Source organism: Ascaphus truei, chromosome 19, assembly GCF_040206685.1.
Source record: "Ascaphus truei isolate aAscTru1 chromosome 19, aAscTru1.hap1, whole genome shotgun sequence".
Classification (NCBI taxonomy): domain Eukaryota; kingdom Metazoa; phylum Chordata; class Amphibia; order Anura; family Ascaphidae; genus Ascaphus; species Ascaphus truei.
This window is the reverse complement of record NC_134501.1, coordinates 35,972,548-35,995,426: the sequence shown is the minus strand read 5'-3', so window position 1 is coordinate 35,995,426 and position 22,879 is coordinate 35,972,548. Positions and strand designations below refer to the sequence as shown.

The 22,879-nt window shown below is 46.2% G+C and overlaps 1 protein-coding gene across 1 annotated transcript; it reads left to right on the top strand.

Moving 5' to 3' along the window:
- The first annotated feature begins 5,107 nt into the window (after positions 1-5,107).
- LOC142470263 (uncharacterized) lies at positions 5,108-21,139 on the top strand. The gene is made up of 6 exons (XM_075577207.1): positions 5,108-5,177; positions 6,485-7,145; positions 8,136-8,204; positions 13,677-13,730; positions 19,118-19,171; positions 19,625-21,139. Exons 2-6 carry the CDS (start codon positions 7,131-7,133, stop codon positions 20,234-20,236), a joined length of 804 nt encoding a protein of 267 aa, XP_075433322.1. The 5' UTR covers positions 5,108-5,177; positions 6,485-7,130; the 3' UTR covers positions 20,237-21,139.
- The last annotated feature ends 1,740 nt before the right edge of the window (positions 21,140-22,879 follow it).

The following is a 22,879-nucleotide window of genomic DNA, read 5'->3' as shown; positions in this document are numbered from 1 at the left end:
GAAGTCCACCACTTTAGTGTGCCTTCGTGAAAAAATAGTGGAAGGATTATTGTCAATCTCAATATCTTCCATAGTGATAAAATCAAAGTAGTGCTGCCTATCTAAAAAACAAAATACATATAGCAAACAAACAGTAGATGGCGCTCTAATACTAGAATTAATCAAGGTGAAATAGTATAATATACAAAAGTGCAATGTGATAATAAATAATATAAAAATCAACAAGTGCAAATAGGGGTACAAATAAAACACTCAAACCCTTTAGATGGACTGTTTCAAGGTCCAGAAACAGTATGTACAGGAAATCAGGGGAGCAGTTGCACCTTAAAATAAAAACAAAATCTACATGGTGTAATAATGTTAACACAGTGAAGTGGTTTCTAAGAAAACTTAGAAAACTAGATAAGGAGGCTATAGCACGTATAACCAGCCAGACAGAATGGTAAAACCATAGGAGGATCTGATATCTCAAGTAGAGACAAAAACACAGGGATAAAACAAACACTTTATCCACAAGATATTAAAAAGTTTTGGGACTTTACTTTCTTAGAACAATATGTTTTAAGCAATAGAGTCCCAAGAGGTTTAAGACTTAATAAAGACCCATCCATAGATCTTGAGGATGAAACCTTCCTTAACAAGTGGTATAACCTCTTAGAAAAATGTTCAATGGATTTAATGCACTTAATTATAGAACAGCAAAAAAACCATGTGTTACAAATTGACATTGAGGTAAAAGAGGTTGAAGAGAGGATTGGTAATTTAGACCAAACCACTCTATTCAAAGAAAAAGATTCCAAATTACAAAGCAAATTAGATAAAATTTGGAAAGAGACAATCACAAAAAAAGTCAAAAAATACTTAAGAGATGAGGAGGACTATAAAAATGGTCCTCCTAGAAAACCTGAACCTATTGTTAAAATAGAAAATGATAATAAAAAACCCCCTGTAAAAACACCAGTGAAAAAAGCTTTACCCCAATCCGAAAAACCAAAAGGTAGAGGGAAAACACCTAGAAAATATCTCCCCAAAAAATCTAGGAAAAGCCCTGAAAGGGATAACTGGAGAACTAAACAGCCTAAAAAACAAGCTAAGGTACAGATTAATACAGAGAGAACTCCAAAAAGACATGTGAGTACAGATTATGAATCTGAGGGTGAGTACATTATCAACAATAGGAGAGATCAGAGAGAAACCCAAAGGGATAAATTGTTCAAAAAAGGGGGTCTAAAAATAGGAAACAATAAGGATTTTTTAGGGGAGGGCGGGTCCACCACCTTTCAGGGAGTGAATTACGCTCCGATGAAGGACAGGGACCCCTCCTCGGAAAGGAAAAAAAGAGGAAGGAACGAAGAAAACGGGGAAGAGGGACAAAAGAAACACCTCAAAAAGAGCAAAAGGTAAATAATATCTTTAACCTAAGCTCTAAAGTATTATCCCAATCCGAACAATCAGTCATCTCAAGGGGTTTGAAGTTTGCCCCCACTGCAGGACCAAGCAGTTTCGGCCTCTTTATAGACGCCCAGAGATTTCTAAGGAAACTAACGATTAAAAGGTTTTTTAGACAGAAGGATGTAGAGTTAAGAACTATGGAAAATTCTAAAATAAAACAGAATGAATCACAATCTGAAAATTCATCCAGATTGGTGCATTCAGGGTTAAAATTACCATCCACCTTCTACCCCAAACAAATGAAAGGGAAGAATTTAGATGTATTCACTCAACTTGTTCAGAGAGATTTTGAAAAATTAGTATTATCAGAAGACAAATTTGTTAATAATCTAAATAGAAGTGAGAGAGAAGCTTTAAAAAATCTCCAAGATGATACAAGTGTGGTAATAAAACAGGCTGATAAAGGGGGAGGAGTTGCCATTATTAATAGAGAGGATTACATCAAGGAATCCAACAGGATTTTGGGTGATGTAAATACATACATTCCTCTAAAAAAAGATCCCACAGTGGAATTTCAAAAAGAAATAAAAATACTATTGGATAAAGGCAAGGCTGAAGAAATTATTAATGATAGCGAATATAAGTTCCTATATAAAGAACACCCCATCAGACCAATTTTCTACTACCTCCCCAAACTTCATAAAAGCCTGACAAACCCCCCTGGGAGACCCATCATAGCTGGGATTGACTCTCTGACCTCTAATTTATCTGCTTACATAGATACATACTTGCAGACATATGTAAAGAAATTGCCGTCATATCTGAAAGATACGACGGATATCTTACGTATTCTGGAAGGTCAGACATGGGAGGATGGGTGGTTTCTAGCTACGTGTGATGTAACCTCTCTATACACGTGCATTAGCCACAGAGATGGGCATGAGGCGATAGATAGAGCCCTGTCGAGAGATTCCACTATGCCCCATGAACAGGCAAATTTCATCTTGGACGGGATAAAATACATTCTTGAACACAATTATTTTTCATTTGAGGGAACTTATTATCTTCAGAAATGTGGCACCGCCATGGGCACGAAATTTGCACCCAGCTATGCAAACCTTCTCATGGGAGCATGGGAAGAGGACTACATTTGGTCCATTGCAGAGCTGGGTGATGACCTGTGCCTGTGGCGGCGCTACATTGATGACATTTTCTTTATATGGAGAGGAGATGAAGAGAGTCTGATTAGGTTTATCCACTATCTAAATGATAATACCCTTAATTTAAAATTCACCTGCGAATATAGTCGGGAAAGGGTCAATTTCCTTGATATAACTGTCATCATTGATGGTGGATTGATCAGTACTCAGACCTTCTTTAAGGAGGTGGATATCAATAATTATATATCCCCCCATAGCTGTCACCATCCAAACTGGTTAAAAAATGTGCCATATGGACAACTAAGGCGCATTAGAAGAAACTGTTCGGATGACAAAACTTTCCATGAACAGTCTCTTTTCCTGCAGGACAGATTTAAAGAAAAAAAGTATGAAAATGGGATCATCAAAGATGCAGTAGAAAAGGTGGAGGTTCTGGAAAGAAAGAATCTACTGCTTGAAAATGTGAATAAGAAGCCTAAAAAGAACTTTGATTTTACGTTTATAACGAACTATAATAGACAGTCAGAGAGGATAACAAAAATAGTTCGGAAATATTGGCATATCATTAAAAATGACTCAATATTGGGTGACATAGTCCCAGACCAACCGATGGTAATTTTTAAAAAAGCCAATACCTTAAAAAATAGACTAGCACCAAGTGCATTACCTAAGATTAAAAATAATACCAACAGGTGGCTGCCACAAATTAAGGGATTTTTTGGATGCACATCATGCACAGCATGTAAATACAGAGCAGATGATAAATTTGGTTTTATGTCTAATATTACAAAACAACAGTTTCAAATTAAACAACATACCACTTGTAAATCTGATCATGTTATTTATCTGATACAATGTCCTTGTGGGCTACAATATGTGGGTCAAACCACACGGCCCATAAGGACACGTGTTTTAGAACATGTGGGTAATATTAGAAGGGGGGTAACGACCCACTTTTTATCTCATCATTTTATTTTAAAACATAATGGCGACCCATCTGGCCTGAGGTTTACTGTCCTTGAGCATGTACTGCCCCATTGGAGAGGTGGGGATAGGAACACAGCTCTAAAGAAAAGAGAAAGCTTTTGGATTTTTTCATTGAAAACTTTAATTCCTCAGGGCTTAAATGTTGATTTCGAATTGGGTGCCTTTTTATAAGAATTTTAATATTTTAATTAAAGTTTTTCTTATAAAATTATAAAAGTATTTTAAATATGTTAATGACTATATATTTTTATTAATGATTTTTATATTTTTATAATGATTTTGCTATTATCTGCTCTGTATATGTATACAGTCTTTTGAGTATTTCGATATATGAGTTATGTGATCCCTGTTTCCTTAAGTTTCTTCACCTAAATACTCTTTGTTTCATATCTTTCATATCTTTCAAGATACATCAATCGTCGTTCCTTAAAGATAGAAATTAGTCATAATTAATTTTAATAATATAATATTTTATTGATTTTTTGAATTTGTGTATAATAATAAAAATTGTATGTTTAATCCTACTATGATTTCTCTCTTATGTATTTAAAGAGAGAATCTTTTTATTAGAATATTTTATGAATTATATAAATATTCATGCACTTAAAACCTCACCTAGACATATGGGATATAAATGAGAGCTGCCCAAAAGCTATGGTGTTTTAAATAGTTAACCTTTTGGAGGAGGGGTTAAGAGTTAGTTCCAGTGGGTATATAAAGACCCCTAGAGCAGGTCACAAGCACTCCTGATGAAGACGTCACTTTAGAGCGTCGAAACGCGTTGAGTGTGACCCTGAGACTGAGAGAGAGAGAACGTTGAGCCCGTGACGTCATCTCCAACCGGCCGGAATTCCGGAAGTGACGTGACGGCTGTTCGAGACGCAGTCTGGGTGGCGTGCAGCAGCAGCAGTGAAAGGCGATGAGAAGTGATCTGAAGATTACATACTCCCTATGCTGTATATCCTTTTGGATCCTGTAAGCCTCCAATTCTTTTATTTGTGGATAAAGTGTTTGTTTTATCCCTGTGTTTTTGTCTCTACTTGAGATCTCAGATCCTCCTATGGTTTTACCATTCTGTCTGGCTGGTTATACGTGCTATAGCCTCCTTATCTAGTTTTCTAAGTTTTCTTAGAAACCACTTCACTGTGTTAACATTATTACACCATGTAGATTTTGTTTTTAATTTAAGGTGCAACTGCTCCCCTGATTTCCTGTACATACTGTTTCTGGACCTTGAAACAGTCCATCTAAAGGGTTTGAGTGTTTTATTTGTACCCCTATTTGCACTTGTTGATTTTTATTTATTATCACATTGCACTTTTGTATATTATACTATTTCACCTTGATTAATTCTAGTATTAGAGCGCCATCTACTGTTTGTTTGCTAGTGGGTGAGGGTGGTTAGGCCTCACGGGGTGGGGGCTTAGTGTGGGAGGGTATGTAGGCCTCCCGAGTGGTGGGTGAGGGTGAGTTAACCCCTTAATGACTGTAGCGGTTAATAACCGCTATGGTGATTAAGGGGTTAAGGGACATTACATTGGCTATTGTGATTGTTGTGCATGTTTTGCAGCACCGGAGGGGCATGGGCAGAATGAAGATGAGGATGAAGACGGCCTTCATCGTGGGTGCCTGTAAAAAGTAAGTGTTAAAATGTTTTGACTGTATTTATTCTAATTTATATGTATTTAAAATGGGCAAATGCATTACTATCCATATGTGGATAATAGTAATTTTGTCCATTACAGTACTGTATGTGTTAGGGGGCGGGGGGGGGGTGTTGTTTATTGGGGCAATTGTCCCCAATAAACATGCTAATGTGCCTTAATCCCTTAATTGCCTTAGCGGCTATCCGCTAAGGTAATGAAGCTGCATTAATGTATTTTTATTAATAGTGTGCGGGAGCAGGAGGTCTCCTGAGCTGAACCGCATTGATTTCTGCCTCAGAGACCCCCTGCTTCCCAAGTTACAGGCCCCGGTTTGGGGCATCGGTGCCAGTGCGGATGCCATCTTTATAGAGCCCACGTCGCGTCTTGGACGCTATAAAGATGGCGGCGGCACTGGCACCCGATGCCCCATACCGGGGCCTGTAACTCGGGAAGCAGGGGGTCTCTGAGGCAGAAATCAATGCGGTTCAGCTCAGGGGACCCCCTGCTCCCGCACACTATTATTAAAAATACATTAAAGCAGCTTCATTACCTTAGCGGATAGCCGCTACGGTAATGAATTATTGTTTATTGTTATGTGTGTTTTAATACTAGTGTAGATGTGCAGGGGGTCTCCTGAGCTGAACCGCATTGGTTTCAGATCCGAGGACCCCCTACTTCAGGATATACAGGCCCGTTATGGGGTGCCGGTATCCCCTGCAGAATGTAAATAACCCGGTCACGTGACGCGGGAGCTTTAAACTGCAGGAGATACCGGCACCCCACAACAGGGCCTGTATCTACTGAAGTAGGGGGACCTCGGACCTGAAACTAATGCGGTTCAGCTCCACAGACCCCCTGCTCATGTACACTATTATTAAAATGTATTTATTTCGTGTACGATCGCCTGTAACAGTCTTGCATACGGAAAGGTTCAGAACGCTAGCAGGGGGAAAAAAAAGCAACACGTACGCTGTGGCTGTTCTGAGCTATTTTGGGCAGGTAGGTTAAAAAATGGCCTCAAGGCCTTAGTGCATCGCGTCCCCGGCTTCACTTTTTAACGAACCTGCTTTTTGGCCAAATCAGAACGCAAAGCCATTGAGCTTAGTGCATAGCCCCCACAGTATTAAATGACCATCAGGTCTTTTATCACATCCCAGTATATGGATATCTTCTATTATCACAAGCTGCTAACATCTGACAGGGTCAGAGTCTGAGCCCAGAATGTGACATACAGAACATTCTCATTCTAAATTTCAAAAAATATTGTGTTGATTTCTGACCTGATTTCCGTGGTTACAGCTCAACCGCTCTGTGCCTGGGTTCTACTGCATGTCATCACTTTCTGCCACAACCAGCTGACGGTGGATCTGCAAGGAGTTCAACGCTCATTGGCATCACATCTGTGGCTTGGTTAACGTATTATAGTATTTCTCCAGCTTTTTCTTGTATTGTTTTTAAATAGATTATATTTGTTTAGTTTATTAGGTTATATTGCTTTGTACAATAGATTATATTAATTAGTTTTAATAGATATTTAGTTTAATAGATCATATTTCTTAGTTTAATAGATATTTCTTAGTAAAGTAGATTATATTAACTAGTATTTAAGTCTCCACTTAAGTCCCTCCACTCCCCCGCTCCACTCCCACCTCCACCCTCCCCTGTCCCCCCTCCATTCCCCTCCCTCCACTCCTACCCCCTCCCTCTCCCCCCCTCCACTCCCACCCTCCACTCCCACCCTCCATCACTGACCCGCCGCCTCACACCCTCCACTCCACTATTTAAGTCTCCCCCTCAGAGCCCCATTTCACATCTTTTTGGAGTCGCTTATTTTTTAGATCCCTCGGACCCAAACCGCCCGTGAGTGATTTCTAAAAGGGGTCAGCTAAGAAAGTTCGGATCAAGAGGAGCCGCACAGTTTAAAGCCAGAACATTTCCAAGGGAGATGGAGACACCTGAGGTAAGATCTGATTAAAGGACAACCTTTGGGGAAGGAAAGGGTGACGGGGGAGTGTAAGAGGGGGGTGAGAGAGCAAGGTGGTGTGTGAGATTGGGGCAGCGCAAGAGAACGCAAAAATGATGGGGATTTGCTGCACACCAAAAAAAAACAATAAGTAGTGATACCTTTACCGGTGCCCCTTAGTCTCAGGGAAGACCTGCATTTCGTCCAATGTATACAATAAGATTGATGGAAAAGGGCACACGGATTTGAATCAAAAAAGATCATTTATTGTGCCACAGACTACAATGTTTCGGCTGCTGGCCTTTCTTTACTGGCTTTAGTGTGTTTATCCACTTTACCTGAGAAAGGCCAGCAGGCCGAAATTTTGTTGTCTATGGCAGTGCAAGAGAAAACAGGTTGGGGAGGGGGATGTCTCGCAAGGTCACTGACCCATGGGTGAGGGTCCCCGGTGGAAACTAGTCCTGGGCCCCGGGGAAGCTGTCTGTGGCCCTAGTCATACTAGCTGAGTAACATGTAGAAAGGACACGTATGTTCAGAATGAGTTAGCATGGTATTTTGAGAGGCACCATAGCAGGTAATACTGAGCACTGCAAGGTCTGTCAGTATGAGGAAGGGTCCGATGGAGGAGTTGGAGGGTCCCAGAATATCTCTTAAAGCAGGGGTGCTCAAATCGAGGGGCGCAACATTTTCTTGCGGAGGAGGGGCTTGGCGCTTACAGAGGCCCCTCGCTATTCCCCACAGCATTTAAATTAAATGCCGGCGATCGCGCGTAAGGCATCTGTAAGTTCCCTTTCCTTGTCTCCAGCGGCTTCTGGCGACAGCAACATGGCGTCAAATGACACTGTGAGGTCACATGATGTGCCGTTGCCATAGCAAAGTGATATCACATATATACGTCAGAACGCCGGAGACAAGGTAAGGAGGGGGGGGGGGGAGCAGGGGAAAAAGGTTGCACAACCCTGACTTAAAGCATTGTCCTGCATACAGATCGAAGAATTGATATGCCAAGAGGAGCCAAAAATTACACCGATAAGAATACCGTTTCGGGTGAAGAAGGTGAGTGATGAAATAGCCGTCACTGTGTAACTCTTCCAGTTACCTGCAACTTCATGCAGAGAAATAGCAACGCTTGTTTTTAACGTGTTAAGCACCAAGGGGGAATTCACCTGCTGAGAGGTTAAGGGAGTTACTAACCCAAACTCAGCGATGTTTCTGTGTCTCTGTGATAACTCCCCCAGGACATGAAACAGAAACATGACCTCGGAGACTGTGAGACCACCCCCCTCCCCCCCCCTCTTCCCTTCTACACTTGGCTTCCCAAACCCCCCCAATAACCAATACATAAATAACCACAAAAACGAGGTCTGGCGATGCAAGGCCGCGGATTTTTATTAAACCTTCAATTAACCTAATAAGTGCCATCCCCCTGCCGGAGTGCTCGCTCATTGGGTAAAGGCCAAAGGTACCTGATCCAATGACCGTAACTCCCCCTACCCGGGCCCCGGCCGTCTGGCGAGAATGGGCCCCAGGAACGCACACGTGTAAATAAGCCGCGCCCACCTTTTATTTTATTTCTGTTATTCATTTTCATTGTTTATTTATTCTTTTTTTTATTTTAAACACATACAACCAACATATTTACCATTATTCACAATAAAGGGCAGAGTGGGCGGGACTCTCATGGCAGGGCGTAGACTGACCCCGCGCCTCTGTCTAATTCTAACCTCCCTGGCCCTTCCCCCGGCCGTGTCATCCTCACTGCAAGGGGGGGAGGGAGAGGCCAGTGGGGACGTAGTCCACACTCACAGGTAAGGGAGAGCCTAGTCCCTCTGGTCATAGCGCCCGGTCACCGAGGGCTCAATGCTACTTTTCTGGGTTATTTTGAAGCGAGCTACACTGGGGAATATTTAGGGGTCACCCCAGACACAGAGAGAACATTTAGTGGTCACCCAGACACAGAGAGAACATTTAGGAGTCTCCCTAGACACAGAGAGAACATTTAGGGGTCTCCCCAGACACAGAGAGAACATTTAGGGATCTCCCCAGACACAGAGAGAACATTTAGGGGTCTCCCCAGACACAGAGAGAACATTTAGGGATCTCCCCAGACACAGAGAGAACATTTAGGGGTCTCCCCAGACACAGAGAGAACATTTAGGGGTCTCCCCAGGCACAGAGAGAACATTTAGGGGTCTCCCCAGACACAGAGAGAACATTTAGGGGTCTCCCCAGACACAGAGAGAACATTTAGGGGTCTCCCCAGACAGAGAGAACATTTAGGGGTCTCTCCAGACACAGAGAGAATATTTAGGGGTCTCTCCAGATACAGAGAGAACATTTAAGGTTCTCCCCAGACACAGAGAACCCCACACACTTAGATCCCAAAACCTCAGCCTTTCCCAAACAACAGGCGGAGGGGTCAAGATTCCAGGTGTTTAAATAAAACGTTGTTACCCGGAGTGTGTCTGGCTTTTATTGGAACTTGTCCTGATTCTGTCACCGTTACAGGTTATCTATCTGATCATTTCTCTGTGAGTATCCGACTGTCTCTTTTCTTATTAACCCTGCGTATGTCTGTCACTTGTTATACTAGATCTGTCACTTTTCTTGTTCCTTTTGAGTGTATCTTGTGTCTCTTCATGTCTCGCTGTATCTCTATGGGGGCTATGCACTAAGCTCAATGGGTTTACATTCTGATGTTCAAAAAAAGCACGTCCGTTAAAAAGTGAGGCCGGGGACGCGATTCACTAAGGCCTTTAACCCATTTTTTAACGTACGTGCTCAAAACACCCACCGCGTACGTGTTGCTTTTTTTCCCCCTGCTAGCTTAAACTTCACGTACGCTAGCTGATAGGAAAAAAAGCTGCATGTAACATTTGCATGGAGATTTGCCATCTCCATGCAAGGCTGTTACAGGCGATCGTACACTAAATAAATACATTTGAATAATAGTGTACATGAGCAGGGGGTCTCCGGAGCTGAACAGCATTGGTTTCAGGTCTGAGGTCCCCCCTACTTCAGGAGATATAGGCCCCGTTATGGGGTGCCGGTATCCCCTGCAGAATTTCAATGTCCCGGTCACGTGACACAGACGCTTGAAAGTGCAGGGGATCCCGGCACCACATAACAGGGCCTGTATCTCCTGAAGTAGGGGGTCCTCGGACCTGAAACCAATGCGGTTCAGCTCCGGAGACACCCTGCACATCTACACTATGAAACACATGTATATTAAAATAAGATTTAACAAACATCAATACACGACCCCCCCCCCCCCCCCCGCCCTAACACATACAGTACAATCATGTGCAAAATTACTATTATCCAGATATGGATAATTATTTGCCCATTATTAAACACTGCATTAGCATACCTAAATAAAGTAAATAAAAACAGTAGCCAGCTAATCCAATGAATACAAGCAGTAACAACATCAACAATTAATTAATTAAACCATTAACCAATGAAACCAATTAATTCCTAAACCAACTCAAAATGAATAGTAACACTAGCCAATCAAACCAATGAATTACTACAACATTAATGAATATAAATATTAAAAGACAAAGAAATAAATTCAAACAATATCTGAAATAACCATAAAACGCATTAGCTAACATAATACAACATTAACTACAAACGAACACCAATCGCATACATTTTATTACCATTAAGCAGGAAAAAAAACAAACAATCACATCCACATAAGAAATTGAAATTAAAAACACCAACAGCAATACCAAGCCACAAATGCCCCCCAAATATTGTCATAATAATGTATTAATCTGTACCCTAAAGTGGTACAGATTAATATATTATCAGTTAATGTGCCTCACCCAAAAAATCAAAAACACATCCAATGAAGAAGCCTGTAAAAAGAGACATTTACAAACATTGAATATATTACTTACCATTAGAAGTGGTGCCCCTCCGACTCCCGGGGTAACAGGAAGCCCACGTACCTTGAAGGCCTCCAACAGCATCCGATGCCATCCGCCATCAGGATCCGGATCAGGTACCCAAATCTTCTTTTTTCTTTCTTTAATCACCTTCTTCTACCTTCATCTGTCACCATTTCTTGATCTTCTTTATCTTCTGTCTTCATCTGTCAATCCAAAAAACCCCATGGTAAATCCCAACCGATGTTTTGCGCCGGCAAAAAGTTAAACAAAGAATTTTTTCAGAGTCCTGCTTTTTTTATCACCTGCTTTAGCTGGTGAGCTATATTCAGCACAACGTTCAAGTATTGTATTGTATGTCTTTATTTATATAGCGCCATTAATGTACATAGCGCTTCACAGTAGTAATACATGTGGTAATCAAATAAATAACAGATAATATAAATAACAGATCATGGGAATAAGTGCTTTAGACATAAAAGTAACATTAAGGAAGAGGAGTCCCTGCCCCGAGGAGCTTACAGTCTAATTGGTAGGTAGGGAGAATGTACAGAGACAGTAGGAGGGAGTTCTGGTAAGTGCGTCTTCAGGGGCCAAGCTTTATGTATCATGTGTTTAGAATAAGTACAATAAGTTTGCATTGCTTATTGAATCCCGCAGAAGGGCAGGATTCAGCGCAAACAGCTCATCGTACGAGCAAAGTTGGACTTTTTTCCAGGAAAAAGTCAGTTTTAGAGCGCAAAGGGCCTGTTTGCATGGCTTAGTGAATAGCGCTCGGAGTAACTTTACGTTCTAAGAGCACTTTGCGCTCTTAAAATGACATCACTATTTATCACTGCTTATTGCATAGCCCCCTAAGTGTTTGCTAAGACTCTCACTGCTACAGTGCTAGCGTCCTAAAAAAGGTGTGTGTGTGTGTGTGTGTGTGTGTGTGTGTGTGTGTGTGTGTGTGTGTGTGTGTGTGTGTGTGTGTGTGTGTGTGTGTGTGTGTGTGTGTGTGTGTGTGTGTGTGTGTGTGTGTGTGTGTAGGTAGGGGTGTGTGTGATAGAGCAAGAGAGCGAGAGAGAGAGAGATAGCGGCACAGAGTATCGTTCCTATATATATTCACACCTACAGTATACACACACACATGTTCCTGCTCCTAAAAAAACTGCAGGAACTGAGTACCAACAGGTTCCTGCTCCTAAAATACAAACGCACAATCAGTTATATTCACACACACCCACTAAAATACACACAGATTGATACTCTTGTAGAAGCACAGACACACACTACTATATATATATATTTATATATATATATATATATATATATATATATATATATATATATATATATATATATATATATATATATATACATACGCGCACACACAATCACACTTCTCATTATGCTTTACAAACATAAAAAACTATCAGACAGTAACTTACACTGACTCAGATACACACATTAATGGTTATATACAGACATATGCTCCCTCTCATTCTCACTACACATGCACCCTCTCGGTGTACAAAAAAAAACAATGCTTATAAAATAAACTCAATACATTTTTAAAAAAAACAATGCGTATAAACAAACCCCAATGCATATAAACAAACCCCAAAGCATAAAAACAAACCCCTGTGCATATAAACAAAAACCCCAGTGCATATAAACAAACCCCAGTGCAAATAAACAAACACTAGTGCATATAAACAAACCCCAGTGCATATAAACAAACCCCAGTGCAAATAAACAAACACTAGTGCATATAAACAAACCCCAGTGCATATAAACAAACCCCTGTGCAAATAAACAAACCCCAGTGCATATAAACAAACCCCAGTGCATATAAACAAACCCCAGTGCATATAAACAAACCCCAGTGCATATAAACAAACCCCAGTGTATATAAACAAACCCCAGTGTATATAAACACACCCCAGTGCAAATAAAAAAAAGAAACCAATGCATAGAAAAAATAGCCCAATGCATATTTAAAAGCCCCCAATACATATAACCCCCCCCCCCATGCATATAAAAACAACACCCCCTCCCCCCCCCCCCCAAATACTTTTTAAAAAACAGACTTACGTTGTGGATGGTTCGGCCTGGCCCGGTGTCTGCAGGGGCCCCGGCCGGCCCTGCAAGTTCTGCAGGTCTTCTCTGTGGGCCCCGGCTCTCCCCGCAGCTGCAGGTCTCTCTGTCCCATGTGCTTTTAACGCTGGCACACACGAGAAACTGGGCCAAGCTTACTTCCGTCACGCTGACATCAGAGATGTGCGCCGGCATTGGAAGCTTGGCGTGGGACAGAAAGAAGAGGCCTGCAGCAGAGGGATATCCGGGACCCGGCCACGAGAGGACTGGCAGCCGGCCAGGCTAGAGGTTAGGCCAAGCTTGCAGCACCGGCCGGGCCCTTCCACAGACACCTGGACCGGCTATCCCCCCCTGTCGGGGAACGGGCCTTGCAGGAGTCTATAACTCCAATGCGTTGCTAACATTGAGAAGCAACGTTGGGTTGTGAAGATTATTACTGTTTGAGTGCTGTGGACAATTGACTTAACCGTCAAACCCCCCATACAGCACCAGGACATGTACTGTATAGGAGGGAGGAATACATGTGATCACATTACTATCCTCTGTATCACAGGCATGGAAGGAGGAGGACAGCGACGAGGAAGAAGCAAGAAACAGCGCTTCACAGGTAAATGGGAATGGCGGAGCTTTGAATCTGTGTGTGTGTGTGTGTGTGTGTGTGTGTGTGTGTGTGTGTGTGTGTGTGTGTGTGTGTGTGTGTGTGTGTGTGTGTGTGTGTGTGTGTGTGTGTGTGTGTGTGTGTGTGTGTGTGTGTGTGTGTGTGTGTGTGTGTGTTAGAGCAACAGAGCGCGAGAGTGAGATACAAACGCACAATCAGTTATATTCCCACACATACCCACTAAAATAAACACCGATTGATACTCTTGTAGAAGCACAGACACACACAACAATATATATATATATATATATATATATATATATATATATATATATATATATATATACAGTGCTCGACAAACCCGGTCGCCAACTCGCCAGCTGCGATCGGATATTGGCTCGTGGCCAGTAACCTTTCCCCTGCTCTGCAAAAAAAAAATCCCCTGTTCGGAAAAAAAAAAAAATTAAAAAAAAAAAAAATCGTAGCTGATTGGCTGTGACGCGGGATGGAGTTGCCAGGACTTCAAACCGCCCTTTCTGCATGGGTAAGTAATGGGGGGGGGGGTTGAGTGCGTGCGTGCATGCGTGTCTGCTGCTGCTCCTCCTCCTCCTCATATCCTGCTGTATAATTCTGTCAGCTCCTATAATTTACAATTTACTGATCCGGTCATGGAGGAGTTTGGACAGATGCTTCAGGTGGGGGGAATTTAATGCACTTTAAATATTTATATACTGTATACACTGATACATCCTTCCCCCTCTCTCCGGTGCTCCCGCTGCCCGCGCGGGTCTCAACATACTGTAAAAGCCGGGGTGTTTCCCTCCCCTCCTCCCGGTGCTCCCGCTACCCGCGCGGGTCACATACTGTAGTGGCCGGGGTGTTTCTCGCCCCCCCCCCCCATCCTGTGTTCCCGCTGCCCGCGCGGGTCACATGCTGAAGTAACCGGGGTGTTTCTCTCCCCCCCCCCCCATCCTGTGTTCCCGCTGCCCGCGCGGGTCACATGCTGAAGTAACCGGGGGTGTTTCTCTCCCCCCCCCCCCATCCTGTGTTCCCGCTGCCCGCGCGGGTCACATGCTGAAGTAACCGGGGTGTTTCTCTCCCCTCCCCCCATCCTGTGTTCACGCTGCCCACGCGGGTCACATGCTGTAGTAACCGGGGTGTTTCTCTCCCCCCCTCCTGTGTTCCCGCTGCCCGCGCGGGTCTGAAGATACTGCAGTTGCCTGTGTTTCTCTCCCCTCGGTGCTCCCGCTGCTCGCGCGGGGTGGGAGGAAGTAGCGGGGTGTTTCCCCCCCCCCCTCTCTCTCTCTCCCCTCCGGCGCAGGTCCCTTCCTGTGTGTGTGTGTGTATGGGTATGAGAGAGAGTGTGTGTGTGTGTGTGTGTGTGTGTGTGTGTGTGTGTGTGTGTGTGTGTGTGTGTGTGTGTGTGTGTGTGTGTGTGTGTGTGAGAGATTGTGTGTGTGTGTGTGTGTGTGTGTGTATGGGAGAGAGAGATTGAGTGTGTGTGTGTGTGTGTGTGTGTGTGTGTCTATGGGTATGAGAGAGAGATTGTGTGTGTGTGTGTGTGTGTGTGTGTGTGTGTGTGTGTGTGTGTGTGTGTGTGTGTGTGTGTGTGTGTGTGTGTGTGTGTGTGTGTGTGTGTGTGTGTGTGTGTGTGTGTGTGTGTGTGTGTGTGTATGAGAGAGAGATTGTGTGTGTGTGTGTGTGTGTGTGTGTGTGTGTGTGTGTGTGTGTGTGTGTGTGTGTGTGTGTGTGTGTGTGTGTGTGAGAGAGAATGTGTGTGTGCAGGACACCAGAGGTAACCCCCCAGTCAGTCACCCCCCCCTCCACCAGTCAGTCACCCCCCACCCAGTCACCCAGTCAGTCACCCCACCCAGTCACCCCACCCCCCCACACAGTCACCCAGTCAGTCACCCCACCCAGTCACCCCACCCCCCCACACAGTCACCCAATCAGTCACCCCACCCCCCACCCAGTCAAAAGTCCCCCAGTCAGTCAGTGTCAGTCATACCACCCCCCCACCCAGTCACCCAGTCACCCAGTCAGTCATCCCACCCCCTCACCCAGTCACCAAGTCACCAAGTCAGTTATCCCACCCCCCCACCCAGTCACCAAGTCAGTCAAAAGTCACCCAATCAGTCATCCCACCCCCCCCCAGTCAGTCAGTTACCCCCCCAGGTCAGTCAGTTGCCTCCCCCCCCGTCAGTCAGTTACCCCCCGTCTCTCCCCCTTCTCTGTCTCTCCCCCCCTCTCTGTCTCTCCCCCCCTCTTTCTCTCTCCCCTCTCTGTCTCTCTCCCCTCTCTGTCTCTCTCCCCTCTCTGTCTCTCTCCCCTCTCTGTCTCTCCCCTCTCTGTCTCTATGTCTCTCCCCTCTCTGTCTCTCTGTCTCTCCCCTCTCTGTCTCTCCCCTCTCTTCCCTCTCTGTCTCTCCCCTCTCTGTCTCTCCCCTCTCTTCCCTCTCTGTCTCTCCCCTTTCTGTCTCTCTGTCTCTCCCCTCTCTGTCTCTCCCCTCTCTGTCTCTCGGTCTCTCCCCTTTCTGTCTCTCCCCTCTCTGTCTCTCCCATCTCTGTCTCTCTCCCTTCTCTGTCTCTCTCCCTTCTCTGTCTCTCTCCCCTCTCTGTCTCTGTCCTCTCTGTCTCTCTCCCCTCTCTGTCTCTCCGTCTCTCTCCCCTCTCTGTCTCTCTCTCTCCCCCTGTCTCTCTGTCTCTCTCCCCTCTCTGTCTCTCTCCCCTCTCTGTCTCTCTCCCCTCTCTGTCTCTCTGTCTCTGTCTCACACACTCTCTGTCTCACACTCTCGATCTGGATATCTTATTTACCCTGTATATCTTAACTGCCCTATACTACACCGAAATAACCTATACTGCTTTCTTCCAGATCTGACTCAAGCTTCACCCGGGAGACATCGGAATCCCCCCCAACCCAGAAGACAGGTAAGGAACACCTCCCCTCCAATGTATAACATTGCGGGAATGAGGGTACCTGGACATTGAGGGACTGCGGATCAGGTAAGATCCCAAGCGGGATTGCTGCTTTAAATATTGTGAAGCGGGGACGTCCAGATACTGGTTAAGGGGTTCAGGAAACTAGTCATTCACATCTGGCTTTTTTTTCTAGATCTGACATTTATTCACACAAACACACACACACATACTCAATCTCTCTCTCCCATACACACACACACACGTAACAAGGACCAATATATCACGTATAATGTAACACAATAAATAAACTTATGTCAAAAACGAATGTTCTTACTAGGAATTTATTCAATTTATTTTATTTATGTATTTTTTTAAAAGCGGGGGCGGGACTAGGGGTGGGGTTGTGGGTGGGGTTGGGGGCGGGACTAGGTGGCGAGTAGATTTTTTGGTTCGGCAAGTAGATTTTTGGGTGATTTGTCAAGCACTGTATATATATATATATATATATATATATCTATCTATATATTTTTGAAAACGTTTTATGTTAGCAGTGCTTATGGGCAATCAGATTGGTCCGTTGGTCCGTCACTCAGCCTCGGGCCAATCTGATTGGTCCCTTGGCACCCCCACCCCCGCACACCTCTCATTGGCCTGCTGCCTTCACTCACCACACCTACACCACTGCCACACTCTCCCAAGATTCACTGAGCTTTGGGAGCCATTTTGACACCTCACTGCCTGCTCTCACATCAGAAAATAAAATAACCCCACTGCTCATCCCCTGCCGAATACTCAGGTACAGTGTCTTCTTAGAAACAAACTATATGCCATTTTATGCTTTTGCACCCCACCCTCACGCAACACTCACCCCCGGCACCCAACACCGCACGGTAGCACGCCTCTTCGGACACCTCTGTTCACCGCCTCACCACCACCTCAACCCAATTTGTATGCCGCTCGGGACCACACACTGTACACTCTAACGTGGCCCCACACCTCACGATCAGAGCGTCTTCACTCCCTCCCTCACCACTTGCGAACACGCACACCATCTCTGGACCGCACACACTCCTCTGTACCACATCCCCAATGCCACGCCGGCACCCTCTCTGTCCCTCACACCTTACTGTGGACTCTGGAACATCTCACGTTCAACGCGCCTGCCACCCCACAACCTCTAGTACTCACACGACGCACGCCCTCTCGGTACCGCACGCACTCCTCTGTAGTCTGCCAGCACCCCTCACGTTCACCGCTTACCCACACCTCCGCTCACCTCAGCAATGCCATTCCGCCACCCTCTATGGCCCGCACACCCTAATGTCGACTCAGTTCACCTTCACTGCGCCTCCCACACACCAACCTCTGTTACTCACACGACGCACACCCTCTCGGAACTGCAGACGCACTCGGTCATATACCCTGCCACCACACATGTATCACCCCCCCTCCCCGTCAACCCTACCGCGGACACACCTCCCGTTCACCGCCTCACCCCGCCTCCCCTTCAACATCCCTTCCGTTCGCCGCCTCACCTCCCTCCCATTCACCGCCTCACCCCCCCTCCCGTTCACCGCCTCACCCCCCCTCCCGTTCGCCGCCTCACCCCCCTCTCATTCACCGCCTCATCCCCCCTTCCGTTCGCCGCCTCAACCCACCTCCCGTTCACCGCCTCAACCCCTCCCGTTTGCCGCCTCACCCCCCCTCCCGTTCGCCGCTTCACCCCCCCTCCCGTTCGCCGCCTCACCCCCCCTCCCGTTCGCTGCCCCTCCCGTTCACATCCCCTCCCGTACACCTCAAGACATCACTTTTCCCGACGCAAGAGCACCAAACCCCTGAGCAGCACATCTTCAAAGCCCCCTCCTTCCCCCCTCCCCCCCTTTCTTCCCCTCCCCTCCTCCCCCCCTTTCTCCCCCCCTCCTTACCCCCCTTCCCCCCCTCCTCCCCCCCTTCCAGGGGCCCCGGCCGGCGCTGCAAGTCATGCAGGTCTTCTCTGCGGGCCCGGCTCTCCCCGCAGCTGCAGGTCTCTCTGTCCCATGTGCTTTTAACGCTGGCGCACGCGGGAAACTGGGCCAAGCTTACTTCCGGCATGCTGACATCAGAGAGGTGCGCCGGCATTGGAAGCTCGGCGTGGGACAGAAAGAAGAGGCCTACAGCAGAGGGAGATCCGGGACCCGGCCACGAGAGTACTGGCAGCCGGCCAGGCTAGAGACCCAGCTTGCAGCACCGGCCGGGCCCCCCGCAGACACCTGGCTCGGGACACCTGTCCTGGCTATCCCCCCTGTGGGTGAACGTTCCTTGAAGGAGTCTATTACTCTGAAGCGTTGCTAACATTGCGAAGCAACGTTGAGATGTGAAGATTGTTACTGTTTGAGTGCTGTGGACAATTGGCTTAACCGTCAAACCCCCCATAAAGCACCAGGACATGTATAGGAGTGAGGAATTCATGTAATCACATTACTATCCTCTGTATCACAGGCATGGGAGGAGGAGGACAGCGACGAGGAAGAAGCAAGAAACAGCGCTTTACAGGTAAATGGGACACCTTCTCTGAGAAACCTTCCACTACCCATGTGGCATTACACCTCCACCGTAGGGGGTACTATGTCTGGGGAGGGTCTGTATAATGGATCCTGGGGAGGGGCATATAACGGAGTTCTGGGGAGGGGTATATAATGGGTACTGGGCCTGGTGAGGTGGGTATAACGGGTACTGGGCCTGGGTAGGGGTGTAGGGTATAACGGGTACTGGGCCTGGGGAGGGGTGTATAACTGGGTACTGGGCCTGGTGAGGTGGGTATAACGGTACTGGGCCTGGGGAGGGGTGTATAACTGGGTATTGGGCCTGGGGAGGTGGGTATAACAGGTACTGGCCCTGTGGAGGGCGGTATAATGGGGTATTGGGGAGGGGGTATAAGTGGCACAGGAACTCTAGCGATACAGAGTATCACTGTCCCTGGTTACAAACACTTCATGTCTCCTGCAGGTCAGCGGACGCACAAAGGTGGTGCCCTTTGTCCTAGAGGACGATGATGCGGACGACGAGGCGGACGACGAGGCAGATGACGAGGCAGACGACGAGGCAGACGACGAGGCGGACAACGAGGCGGGCTACGAGGCGGGCTACAAGGCGGGCAACGAGGCGGGCTACGAGACGGGCTATGAGGCAGACAGCGAGACGGGCTATGAGGCAGACAGCGAGACGGACAGCGAGGCGGACAGCGAGGCAGACAGCGAGGCGGAAAGCGAGGCAGACAGAGAGGCAGACAGCGAGGCGGACAGCGAGGCGGACAGCGAGGGGGACAGCGAGGCGGACAGCGAGGCGGACAGCGAGGCGGACAGCGAGGCGGGCAGCGAGGCGGACAGCGAGGCGGACAGCGAGACGGAAAGCGAGACGGACTTCAAGGCGGACGTCAAGTGGGTTGACGAGGTGGACAACAACGAAGGGGAATACGAGAGGTGTGGAGGGATGTGTTGCTTCCCCTTTCACAGGCTGGGGAGAAGATCCCAGGTGCAGGTAGCAGAGGGGCCAGGGCGTAGAAACAGGGGTATTCTAGGGGCCCTGAGAAGTTGGTTTGACCGCAGGAGAGGCAGATAAGATCAGGAAGGCTGCGGGAGGGGCAGGTACTAGAGGGAGATAGGGATATTGGTCATCAGAGGGTGAGAGAGAACAAGGAGCAGGGCCGGTGCACGGGTTTCATGCGCCCTAGGGGAAACTTAAAATTTGCGCCCCAGTTGTATAAAAATAATAATAAGATAAATAAAATAATAAAATAAACAGTGGCGTAGCTATCGGGGCTGCGACCGCATCCCAGCGCGACGCATAATAAAAATAAAAGGGCGCCAAAATACTGGATAAAAAAAGAAAAATAATTAAAAAAATATATAAATAAATAAAAAATAATAAGAGTAAAAAATTATAATTATTATTAATGCGCCCCTAAAACCTTTGCGCGCTAGGCGACCGCCTAATGGACGGCCGGCCCTGTGAGATATGCGGGAGGAAAGAGGGTGAATGGGATAGATATGCAGGGGGATGGGGGAGCAGGTGCGTTATACACAGGGGCACAAGGGCCCCATCACCCGCATCTCTATATACTGAGTGTGCCCCTGTGTATAATAACGCTGATCTGTGCTGCTCCATCTGATCTCACTGCGCAGTGATCCAGGGACCCTCCGATCGCCATTTAATGGGGTCAGGAAGGAATTTTTTTCCCCCATTGCACAGCAGGGGTTATGTTTCGCCTTCCTCTGGATCACAGCAACAAACTGCCCTTTGTGCATGAATTATCAGTGAGATCTTTATACACCCTGCATTGGTCTTCACCCCTTTGCTGCCGGAGGGGCCTGCAATGCATTGCTCTGCGTGTTACTATATCGCTCTGCAATGTGCTGCAGGCCCCTACCAGCAAAGAGATTAATTATTTCAATAAAATACTCTCTTTAATCCAACCTATGTGTAGTGTCTTTTCTATCCGTTGTATCTATTGCTAACAGCTCAGTGATTCTTCCCCAGGACGCTGCACTAGTGTCACGCTGCCAAGCCCGGGTGTGAGACAGGTTTATAGGGTCACATATACACTTCTGCCAAAACACACATGCAAACAGGAAGCCCCTCTGATCTGTCATATCTTTTATTACACAAAACGGTATCTAAAAGGGTAAAAAGAACATACATGGGATTCTGCTACAAATATCTCTCTAATTACAAACCAATTAGCAAATCATTCAGATTAGTCGAGCGAAAAGAAAGGGTTAAGTATCTCATGTACAGTATATGCAGTGCAGGCTGTTCTGCAGCATTACATGCAGGGAGCAACGTGTAGGGGATATAAGTAATGCTGATCTCAGAGCTGACCGGCTGACCTGCTCTACTGGCTGACCGGCTGACCTGCTCTACCGGCTGACCTGCTCTACCAGCTGACCTGCTCTAATGGCTGACCGGCTGACCTGCTCTACTGGCTGACCGGCTGACATGCTCTACCGGCTGACCTGCTCTACTAGCTGACCGGCTTCCCTTCTTTCAGCTAAATGACCTGAATTGTGGCCCCTATCTCCCAATTAAACGTGTTATTGGCATATTCTTGTTTGACTCGTTCTATACAGACATTTTCTATATATTTATTGTGGGATTTGATAACATCTGTAAGATCTCTCAGAATATCACATTCTGTACGTTTGTGCTGAAGATTTTACCATTCTCAATGTACTTAATATTAGTTTTTGGCTTCAATTATTTATATCGAGTCCAAAATACCTTTATACAGAATGCTGTTCCCTTTAGCCCACAAATGCTGCTTCATTAAAGCCCATGGGTGGCACTTTATGCATTCGCAGACTTTTAGGCAACATCCCTAATTTCCAAAAGTGGGATAAAATCTGTGCATTTTTAAATGGTTAATTTTTACATTTATCCATTGTGACAAAATATCAATTTTCTCACTCAGACTACTAAATCCCTCCCCAAATAAATCCGTTTCACATAAAAGTGTGTGCGCATCTCCTTCCGTCTAACTGGCACGTCATCCTTACGGGCGCCACTCCTTGTAACTCCACGCTGCCCTCCAGTGGTAAAAGAAATAAGATACATCTACTATACTCGTCTGGCAGCTGCTCCCGTATAATGTGGGTAACTCTGTATTAGGGGTCTTGGTTAGAGTATATTTTATACAAAACACACGTGCAAAAAGGAAGCCCCTCTGATCTGTCATATCTTTTATTACACAAAACGGTATCTAAAAAGGTAAAAAGAACATACATGGGATTCTGCTACAAATATCTCTCTAATTACAAACCAATTAGCAAATCATTCAGATTAGAGTCGAGCGAAAAGAAAGGGTTAAGTATCTCCTGTACAGTATATGCAGTGCGGGCTGTTCTGCGCATTACATGCAGGGGGCAACGTGTAGGGGATAAAAGGAATGCTGATCTCAGAGCTGACCAGCTGACCTGCTCCACTGGCTGACCGGCTGACCTGCTCTACCGGCTGACCGGCTGACCTACTCTACCGGCTGTCCGGCTCACCTGCTCTACTGGCTGACCGGCTGACCTGCTCTACCGGCTGACCTGCTCTACCGGCTGACCGGCTGACCTGCTCTACCGGCTGACCTGCTCTACCGGCTGACCGGCTGACCTGCTCTACTGGCTGACCTGCTGACCTGCTCTACCGGCTGACCGGCTTCCCTTCTTTCAGCTAAATGACCTGAATTGTGGCCCCTGTATCTCCCAATTAAACGTGTTA

Bases quoted from the DNA above. Each gene is read 5' to 3' on its own strand.
- LOC142470263 (XM_075577207.1), top strand. The intron at 13,731-19,117 runs GTAAATGGGAAT...TCTGTATCACAG, and splicing joins CAAGAAACAGCGCTTCACAG to GCATGGGAGGAGGAGGACAG. The intron at 19,172-19,624 runs GTAAATGGGACA...TGTCTCCTGCAG, and splicing joins CAAGAAACAGCGCTTTACAG to GTCAGCGGACGCACAAAGGT.